This window comes from Musca vetustissima, unplaced genomic scaffold (genome assembly GCF_032173495.1).
Source record: "Musca vetustissima isolate MV318-11 ecotype Yass unplaced genomic scaffold, APGP_CSIRO_Mvet_v1 utg11035, whole genome shotgun sequence".
Taxonomy (NCBI): Eukaryota; Metazoa; Arthropoda; class Insecta; order Diptera; family Muscidae; genus Musca; species Musca vetustissima.
The window spans coordinates 1-11,258 of record NW_026874769.1 but is presented as its reverse complement, the minus strand read 5'-3'; the positions used below and the strand labels follow the sequence as shown (position 1 = coordinate 11,258).

At 33.3% G+C, this 11,258-nt stretch overlaps 1 protein-coding gene across 1 annotated transcript; it reads left to right on the top strand.

The window, feature by feature from the left end:
* Nucleotides 1-1,756: 1,756 nt before the first annotated feature.
* Nucleotides 1,757-8,065, top strand: LOC133336516 (uncharacterized; the record flags this gene model as incomplete). Its single annotated transcript, XM_061544799.1, has 5 exons — nucleotides 1,757-1,880; nucleotides 1,950-2,125; nucleotides 6,638-6,755; nucleotides 6,837-7,056; nucleotides 8,002-8,065. Coding segments are annotated over 5 exons (702 nt in total), but the record flags the coding sequence as incomplete, so codon positions are not given.
* Nucleotides 8,066-11,258: the final 3,193 nt, after the last annotated feature.

Here is an 11,258-nt window from a genome sequence, read left to right as displayed (position 1 = left end):
TAAAATGTTAGGTTATGATCAGATAATAATTTTTCGGATGAAGTGGACCGAAAACTTAATTATTTGTACTTTTCGAGTCGGAAGCCGAACATCACAACACAACCCACGGTGAAATAATTACAGGAGCTGTACTAATTATTTGTAGCATTTGCTGACCTCTAGCTAGCCAAAAGTGTGAAAATATCGCGAAATATTGCCCAATCTCAGAACATAGGACCAAAGAATGTTAGATTTTCATGGAAGTTGTGTAGGGTATCGTATGGTCAGCCCCGTCGGACTATACTGCTCCGCTCACTGGTTTATTAATAAATTTTAAAATGCAAAATGTATGAATCAACAAGTTTTGTAAATGTTCTTTGTCTATACCGACCCTCAAAAAATAAACTTTAAAAAATCCTCGCTAATATAGGCTACCTTAAGAATTTTCTAAAAAAAGGTCACACTTCTCTCGATTTTTCAAAAATATTCTTTAGAGACTTTAAACGTTGTTTAGGACCATCAACTACATTTTTTTGAACCCACTCTTTATTTAGTACCTCAAAAATATTTCGTGTATATATTTTAACGATTTTTTAATCAGTAATTAATTATTAAAATGCAAAATGTATGAATCAACAAGTTTCCTTTTTTATTTTTTATAAATCAATCTCCAAAATTTATTGTATATACCCAACAATCCAAACGTTATCCATGGAATTATATTAAAATCATAAATGAGCTGCTGTTTTCTTAGAGGTGGAATTTAATTGTCACGCCTCAAATCACTTATATAAATTACTAATAACTTTGTTTTCGGCAAAACATTTGCAATTGTCATATATAGCAGTTCTCTTGTTACTAATTCTCCAGGGACTTAAAAGTGTTAAAAAAGATAAAATACTTTTTTTACAATTTTGCCATGTGAAGTGTCTGCGACTTATGGGGAATTAGACAACCTTTTCAGAAAAAATCACAAAGTGACAATCAGTTAAATTTATTGTTGGTTGTTATTGTAGAGAAGTGTTGGAAATCGTTGGTCAGGAATCAACAGGGGGAATAGTTTTTTTTCTTTCAAATGACACTTGAAGTTTATCGCTGAATATTTTCAAGAGTAAATAGGATGGGCAATGATTGGATGGGGTTTGCGTACACTTGGTAAAATATACGTAACGCTGAAGTTCAGTGACAAGAAGTGAGTGTTATTGTTTTTATAATGTAAACATAACGTCTGAGTAGGTAGACGAAAAAATGCAAGACGTAAGGGTTATTTTTTTTTAATAGAAAATAAGATTGAAAAACAAAATCAGCTGTCTTCAAGAAGTTTGAAATTTTGTAAGTGTCTATTCGAAATCTGATATCATTCTGTAGGTTAAAAATTAAATTCTTTTGTCCTGGAGGAAAAAAGACTGGTTTACAGTGCTTCAATTACAGATCTTCATTTCTTATCTAAAAATCGTTTGGAGGCTTCTTCACTATTTTTTTGGAATCTTCTGCTATTTTCTTAGGGTTCATTTCATTTTTTTACGGTTCATTATTATTTCCATCTAACCTCAATTTAAACAGGTTTTCAAGACTGATTTCTCTCTAAATGTTTTTCTTGAAAATGTACTCTTTCTCTCTCTCCAACTTTTATTGTGTTCGTAACGAATCTCGCCTATAGTCCATTGTCCATGTAAGTCCCTTATATATTTTCTGGGGATAATTATTTATCCTCAATAATAATTATAATTTATCCTCAATCCCACTCAAAATAATTTCAATTTTTTTTTATTCCCAGTCATTCACCACAATTTGTATTATTTTGATTGAGTGTGTTGGGGATCTAAATTATAGCAGTCAGGCAATGTTGGTGTGTGGAACTTTAAGCGGTTATTTAATTATCGGAACTTGTTTGTTAATTGGTAATTAGTCTATTTTCCCTACACACATCCTGTGACTTTTGAATTTATTTCAAAATTTCCTGTTTTTAGGTTATTTCTTGGATGCCGTATTCGATAAACGTGTTGCCATATTATTAAATTTTGCCGCTGTCATATTGTTTGTATCATCTGGAACGGTTATTTTAGATCAATGGTCTCCGAATTATAGACGAGATAATCGAAATTATTTAAATATTGCCGGTTCTATGGCCATAGTGAATGGTGCCGTATTTTTATTTGATATATTTTGTATTTTGAAATATCATTAAGAAAATATGGAAATAAATATGAAATAAAATAAATAAAATTTGGCATCACTTTTTTATGTGACGAATTCAACGACATCTGGTTGTCGTCTAAGAAATACTATGATTATTGGGAAATACGCAGTGTAGATCTTCTGTCTCAGATCATATTTTTCTTCTGAATTATAAAAGGGAGCTAAGATAGGTATACCACGAGAATATAACATATGATATAACAAATTAAACTTAGATAATTAGGGTGAATTGCGCCTGAATTTCCTTCAATAATGTTTTGATTAATTCAGATACTAGGCTAGTGGAATCTCATTCCTGAATCGAATCGGTCATCTACGGCTTCATTTGCAAAAGAAACTAGTTCATGTATTTAGGTCCAAAGTTTCGTTTAGTACACGACAGTTAATTCGGATTGCATCAACGAGAACTAGTTAACAAGAGAAAAATTAACTTCGTAAACGATGATCTTATATTATTCATATCATTTTCTGATGTACTTACTTTTTCCTCAAGGCTTCCCATATGATCGTTCGCCCGATTGTATTGAACGTTTTCTTTCATCGTTCGTACACGTCAGTTAATTCGGATTGAATTGAAGAGAAACTGGGCGAACGAGAGCAAAACGATGATGATGAACGATGATCTTATATTATTCGGATCGTTCTTTTTTTGTTTCTTCTGATGCTATCAAAAGCTTCCTTGGAATCGACGAACAGTTTATACAAAGGGTGTGCTCCTTGTGAAGCATAAATGCTTGCACAGCTAGAACAGGTCATACTCTGGAATATTACCGCTTAGCCCAATGCTTCACACATGACAGTTCGTCTGATGGTATCGAACACTATCTTGAAGGTTGATCTCCATGAAGTATAGAGGCTTGAAAAGCTAGAATATCAAATGGCATCCTGTATAGGTATAAGCGAAATGAAATGAATAAAAGCAACAGAAAATGGCATCTATATGTTAGACAGTGGAAAAGAAAATGGCAATGAAAGCGGAATTGGGATCATAATGTCGAAGAACACTAAGAAGTCGTTGGAGACCAATATCTGGCCGTGTAATAATGGCTCGATTTAGGAGTGATGGAGAAACTTCACCGTAGCACTGTGCTAATATCCTACGTAAAGGTGCTGAGGATACTGTGATTCTATGCACAATACACATTCATCCTTAATGGAATTCGTAGAAGAGACATTATGATTCTCAAGTTTCACTTTAACGTTAAAATAGGGAATGCGCACACCAAAGCTCGTGCAACAAGAAAAGAACTGGTTCACATATTCCAGCTGATAATTGGTGGCTACATTTTCTCGTACAAGGAAATTCACCGAACAGCAATACTCGCAACCAAATGGATCCCATATAGCACAAGTTTGAAGCCTTTTCGCAGAAAATGGATCGAAGCCAATATCTAACCGTGTGATAATGGCACAGTGCGATGTAGAGTATGCAGTACTACGAAAGATGCTAAAGATACTGTGAAAGATGAATTCAACTCAACCCTTAATGAAATTCGGAGAGAAGACATCGTAATTCTCGTGGGTGACTTTAACGCTAAAATAGGAAACGCGATAACCAAAGCCCGTTCAACAATGGCAGAACATGGATGTGGAGTTAAAAACAAACAGAATGAGCGACTCATAGAACTATGTGCCGCATTCCAGCTATTCTTCATCTACGATCAAAATAGCCGAAGAAACACCAGGCGAAATCAACTACGCTTTAAAACAACAGAGCCAGAAACTTCCTAGCCACAACATCCGCTTATAATGACAGAAATGAAGCAGAACAAGTCTGTAACGCCGAAAAATACTTCTGTTGTCAAAAATAAAAAAGTCATCCGGTAAAATAGCCAATGAAGTCCATATCGGTGGTCATTCGCGGACGCTCGCGTATGATGCTAGAAATGAAGAAGAACAAGTTCGTAATGCCGAAAAATATTTCTGTTGCCAAAAATAAGCAAGATAGTGAATTTATTGCAAATGGCCCGAATGAAGTTCGCAAGCTAAAAATTGGACGACAGATGACTGGAAACAAGTTTTCTGGTCAGATGAATCAAAATTTAACCGTTTCCCAGGGGACAGTATTGTTGGCGTCGTTCTGGTGATACCATTCAACGCCATGAAGAAGGAATACTACCTAGCCATTTTGCAGACTCATCTATCCGAGTTTGTTGACATGAGGGCATATCCTGAAGATGAGGTTGTCTTTCAATAGGATGGTGATCCGAAGCATAGTGCAAAAATAGTACACATATTTTCAAGTGATGAATTGGCCACAGGTTGAGAAATTATGGTCAATATTAGAAAGACATCTGTTGTTGTACCAATCAGCTCCATCAAAATTAGAAGACCTGTGGGAACGAGTACAGCGTCAATGGCTGAGCATACCTAATAAAGTTATACAGGAATTAGATGAAAGTATGCCAAAACGTATAAATATGGTCAAAAAAAATAAATAAATAAATAAAGGGTTATAAATCAAGTTCTAAAAATGCTCCAAATGATACCGATTTTGAAAATACAAAATTGAGTACATGCGAGTTATTTTTGTTCTGTTCATATATCTATTTTTTTGAGTTTTTTGTTGAGTTGAACAAGGTTTAAAAAAATAAAATAATTTTAAGTTCATTGCAAATATAAATAATCACTTAAAATTACTTTCAAATAAACCTCGAACCTAGGCCCTCGGAGCAACACAAATGTTGCCAAGACCACTTAACGTTCTGAGCCATCAACACACTTCCAAAACGGTTGCGCAAAAACATGTGTATACCATGGATGCAATTGTAGGAGTGTGGATTAATTATCCATCGGTACAAAAAAAACTGCTTTGAAAAGGATTGTTCCTAGAATGAAGATCGAACTTTGACAAATTTGAATTTAATTCGCATATGCAAGTTTCGCATCATGGCGGAATAAAAACATGTTATCAACGTACGAAATTTGTAATGCCACATAGCCCAATATGCCTGATGAGCCGCTTAACCAACGGCGAAACGCGTCACATAATGGTGTGTACGTAGGTTCTTCTCCTGGCTTTCCTTTTCATTGCAAAACTTAGATCATCAAGCTCGACTCGAAAGATTATAAATAATCACTTAAAATTTTAAGTTTCTATATTTATACCCTACACAACTATGTTGTCAGGGTATTATAGCTTTGTGCAGCCCCAAATGTTTGTAACGCCGCGAAATATTGGTCCTAGACCCACCTTTAAGTATACCGATCGTCATATCTCGACTAGCTGAGTCGATCTAGACATGTGTGTCCGTCCGTCTGTCCATTATAATTTGTAAACACGATACAGGCCACAGTTATGGACCAATCTTCACGAAATTTTGCATGTAGGATGGGTTCTGGCCAATGAAGACCCCTATTGTTTTTGGAAAAGATCGATTAATATTTAGGGGATGAAATGGACCAAAAACATTATTTTTGTCGGTTTTTCTGGTCGCTCCAGAGGCTGCAATTATGGCCCAAACACCGCGAAATTTTGCATGGAGAAGGGGATCGGGCCAGAGAATAAGCGTGCATGTTTTGATAAAGATCGGTCAATATTTAGCGGGTCAAATGGACCCTGACTTTTGTGTGAAAAATGACAAAATTTGTATTCTATGTCATATATATATTTACTCCTGGAGGATGTAGACCCGAGGAGTTGATAACATATCCAAGAGGAGTGGTTGGCCTTTAAATTGATACCAAATATAGTGATGTATCTACTCAGATGTGGGAGTTACAGTCAAATATTTACAGGTTCTTACGTATTCAGATATTATTTAGTAACCCATTACCACATTAGAGGGGGAAATATCGCGCTGATGGCTTAAAAATTTTTCATGAAGTTCCAGTTATGGTCAAGAACAACGCCTACAATTTTCGGTGATGATCAGATTAAAATTTTGGTATGAAATGGACCGAAAACTTAATTTTTTGAGTGTTTTCGGGTCGAGTATAATCCGAAAATCACAACACAACCCACCGTGAAGATAATCTGTACAAGTAATTATTGAATGTACTGTACTGAATATTCGAAAAAGTAAGGAAGAGGTGTTGTTGACCTCTAATCGGGCAAGAGGGGGCAAATATCACGAAATATTACTCAGACTCGGAATAAACATCCTCAGAAAGTTAGAGTTCGTGGTAGTTGTGTAGGGTATCGTATGGTCGGCCCCGTCCGACTATACTGCTCCGCTCACTGGTTTTCATTTAGAAATGAAAAAAAAAAAATAATTATGTACTCATATCTGCACGTCACTACATGCGACGTTTTGTTGAAATTAGTGCTGAGATATATATATATATATATATATTCGTCCGATTCCTTTCTTCATGATTAAAACATGACTTAAAATTTTAGCCCTTTTCATTACGAAAAATCGATTAGTCGAAATTCGACATACGTATCCCTACTACCGAATATAAATTTTCTGACTATTTACTAATTTGTATATCTCTCTATCTCTCTCTCTTTTAGGTAATTGCCGTCGTTTGCATTGTTCTCTGGGAGACAAGTGGCAATTTCTCCAGTAATGCCTTGATTGTGTGCGGTACCATGGGTGGTTATGCTGTCATCTGTGCTGTCATTTTGATTGGTAAGATCGAATTCAGATCAAATTTTCGAATAAAATGATGTTACAGTCTTCTCTCTCTCTTTCCTCTCTCCAAAAAAATAGGTCATGTCATCAACTCAGTGGTTGAGAAACGTTTGAACGGTTTGTTCTCCATCATTGGCTGTGTCCTGTTTGTCATCTCTGGCGCCCTGATCATTGATCAATGGCACGATAGATCCGATCTCTTGTTCAAGGAAAGCAAACGTAATGCCTTGGCTGCCGGTTCATTGATGATCATCAATGGTGCTGTCTTCTTGATGGATACCATTTCCATTTTCAGAACGTAAATTTGTTTTTTTTTCTGAATATATATTTGTTTCTATTTTGATGTGTCTTTCAATGTCTCAGTGGGTGATGATAAAGAAAAAAAGAAGAATTCTCATAATATCAGTGTTATATATTTAATGAAACAAAACAACTTATTTGTATACAAAAAAAAAAAAACAATAGTTTTTAAGTTGTAAACCAAAAAGAAAAAAAAATAATATATTTGCCTTAATCTCAAATGCATTCCGAAATATCCTCATTCTATGGCAAGCCAAAAGAACAAGATTTTTAGAATTCCGAAAAAAAACATTAAAAATAAAAAAAAATATTTGGAAAATCGTTTACCATAGGTCAAATTACTCCCACCATAAAATCCATACAGTACAACAGGGTTATAATGAATTCCCACAAAACTTCCCTGGGTGTTCTCTGATCCATATTTTTTTCATTATAACCCTGTTTGCCTGCAGTCTTTAGATATGCATTTATATTTATACCATATTTTATGCAAAAAAAATTATATGCTTTCATTTTATATATGTAAATTTATTTATATGTATGTATTTGTGACATAAATTATCAATAAAGTTTAATTTTTTATATAAAAAAACCAAAAATATATAACTCATTTGTAAAATTGTTTGCTGGGTTACTGGTTATTTGCTATACATATGTGTGTGTGTGTGATTGTTAGCCTAGATTAAAAATCTCTATTGTATATAGCGTACATATATGTCCAAAATTGTCGTCAAAATTCAAAATTTCATCGATGTCAAATTGCGACGTGAACATCAAGAAAACTTGTGTCCTGAGAAGCCCATCGAATGGATGTTCGGATTTGAAAATTATAATTGTGTCTCTGTTTATGTGTTTGTATAATTTACTTGTGCCTGTATATAATTCTTCTTCAAAATCAAAAAAAAAAAAAATAATATTTTATATACGCCTTCTCTCCCATTAGCCGTGTCGAGATACCGGTCATTCGAGAGGTCAGCAAAAATAAACTGGAAATTAATCGCTATTAAATCGGGGTCGAATCCAGCCGCCTAAGCACAGTCGATATATATAGTTGAAGTATTTTTTGGAGTTGAGCTATTGGGCCGTACTTTTTTTGGCAGCTGAAGTTCCAATCTTGGCCCGACATTTTCTTTGTGTATATATAAAATTTTTATATATTTAATTTTAATAATTTGCTTCTTTACTCTAATAAGTCTGACATTCTCACCTAAGTGCCACTGTACTAACTTTGAAAGGAAGTATTAATTACATTTTTTTAGTATTATTTATTTTTGTGATATTTTTTAGTTATACTTTTATTTTAATTTATATATAATTTAGACAATGAATAAATGAATTGAAAAATAAAGAAATAAAAAATATTCTTTTAAAAATCCACGCCTTATTGATGCTGGCCAATAGAAAAATTTTCTTTTAAAAATCCACGCCTTATTGATGCTGGCCAATAGAAAAATTTTCTTTTAAAAATCCACGCCTTATTGTTGCTGGCCAATAGAAAAATTTTCTTTTAAAAATCCACGCCTTATTGATGCTGGCCAATAGAAAAATTTTCTTTTAAAAATCCACGCCTTATTGATGCTGGCCAATAGAAAAATTTTCTTTTAAAAATCCACGCCTTATTGATGCTGGTCCATAGAAAAATATTCCTTTAAAAATCCACGCCTTATTAATGCTGGCCCTTCAAAAAATTTTCTTTTAAAAATCCACGCCTTATTGATGCTGGCCCTTCAAAAAATATTCCCTTCAAAAAATTTTCTTTTAAAAATCCACGCCTTATTGATGCTGGTCCATAGAAAAATATTCCCTTCAAAAAATTTTCTTTTAAAAATCCACGCCTTATTGATGCTGGTCCATAGAAAAATATTCCCTTCAAAAAATTTTCTTTTAAAAATCCACGCCTTATTGATGCTGGTCCATAGAAAAATATTCCCTTCAAAAAATTTTCTTTTAAAAATCCACGCCTTATTGATGCTGGTCCATAGAAAAATATTCCCTTCAAAAAATTTTCTTTTAAAAATCCACGCCTTATTGATGCTGGTCCATAGAAAAATATTCCCTTCAAAAAATTTTCTTTTAAAAATCCACGCCTTATTGATGCTGGTCCATAGAAAAATATTCCCTTCAAAAAATTTTCTTTTAAAAATCCACGCCTTATTGATGCTGGTCCATAGAAAAATATTCCCTTCAAAAAATTTTCTTTTAAAAATCCACGCCTTATTGATGCTGGTCCATAGAAAAATATTCCCTTCAAAAAATTTTCTTTTAAAAATCCACGCCTTATTGATGCTGGTCCATAGAAAAATATTCCCTTCAAAAAATTTTCTTTTAAAAATCCACGCCTTATTAATGCTGGCCCTTCAAAAAATTTTCTTTTAAAAATCCACGCCTTATTGATGCTGGTCCATAGAAAAATATTCCCTTCAAAAAATTTTCTTTTAAAAATCCACGCCTTATTGATGCTGGTCCATAGAAAAATATTCCCTTCAAAAAATTTTCTTTTAAAAATCCACGCCTTATTGATGCTGGTCCATAGAAAAATATTCCCTTCAAAAAATTTTCTTTTAAAAATCCACGCCTTATTGATGCTGGTCCATAGAAAAATATTCCCTTCAAAAAATTTTCTTTTAAAAATCCACGCCTTATTGATGCTGGTCCATAGAAAAATATTCCCTTCAAAAAATTTTCTTTTAAAAATCCACGCCTTATTGATGCTGGTCCATAGAAAAATATTCCCTTCAAAAAATTTTCTTTTAAAAATCCACGCCTTATTGATGCTGGTCCATAGAAAAATATTCCCTTCAAAAAATTTTCTTTTAAAAATCCACGCCTTATTGATGCTGGTCCATATAAAAATATTCCCTTCAAAAAATTTTCTTTTAAAAATCCACGCCTTATTGATGCTGGTCCATAGAAAAATATTCCCTTCAAAAAATTTTCTTTTAAAAATCCACGCCTTATTGATGCTGGTCCATAGAAAAATATTCCCTTCAAAAAATTTTCTTTTAAAAATCCACGCCTTATTGATGCTGGTCCATAGAAAAATATTCCCTTCAAAAAATTTTCTTTTAAAAATCCACGCCTTATTGATGCTGGTCCATAGAAAAATATTCCCTTCAAAAAATTTTCTTTTAAAAATCCACGCCTTATTGATGCTGGTCCATAGAAAAATATTCCCTTCAATTGATGCTGGTCCAAAAAAATATTTTCTTATTGATGCTGGTCCAAAAAAATATTTTCTTTTCTTTTAAAAATCCACGCCTTATTGATGCTGGTCCATAGAAAAATATTCTTTTAAAAATCCACGCCTTATTGATGCTGGTCCATAGAAAAAATATTCTTTTAAAAATCCACGCCTTATTGGTCCATAGAAAAATATTCTTTTAAAAATCCACGCCTTATTGATGCTGGTCCATAGAAAAATATTCCTTTAAAAATCCACGCCTTATTAATGCTGGCCCTTCAAAAAATTTTCTTTTAAAAATCCACGCCTTATTGATGCTGGTCCATAGAAAAATATTCCCTTCAAAAAATTTTCTTTTAAAAATCCACGCCTTATTGATGCTGGTCCATAGAAAAATATTCCTTTAAAAATCCACGCCTTATTGATGCTGGTCCATAGAAAAATATTCCCTTCAAAAAATTTTCTTTTAAAAATCCACGCCTTATTGATGCTGGTCCATAGAAAAATATTCCTTTAAAAATCCACGCCTTATTAATGCTGGCCCTTCAAAAAATTTTCTTTTAAAAATCCACGCCTTATTGATGCTGGTCCATAGAAAAATATTCTTTTAAAAATCCACGCCTTATTGATGCTGGCCCTTCAAAAAATTTTCTTTTAAAAATCCACGCCTTATTGATGCTGGTCCTTGAGAAAATATTCTTTTAAAAATCCACGCCTTATTGATGCTGGTCCATAGAAAAATATTCCCTTCAAAAAATTTTCTTTTAAAAATCCACGCCTTATTGATGCTGGTCCATAGAAAAATATTCCCTTCAAAAAATTTTCTTTTAAAAATCCACGCCTTATTGATGCTGGTCCATAGAAAAATATTCCCTTCAAAAAATTTTCTTTTAAAAATCCACGCCTTATTGATGCTGGTCCATAGAAAAATATTCCCTTCAAAAAATTTTCTTTTAAAAATCCACGCCTTATTGATGCTGGTCCATAGAAAAATATTCCCTTCAAAAAATTTTCTTTTA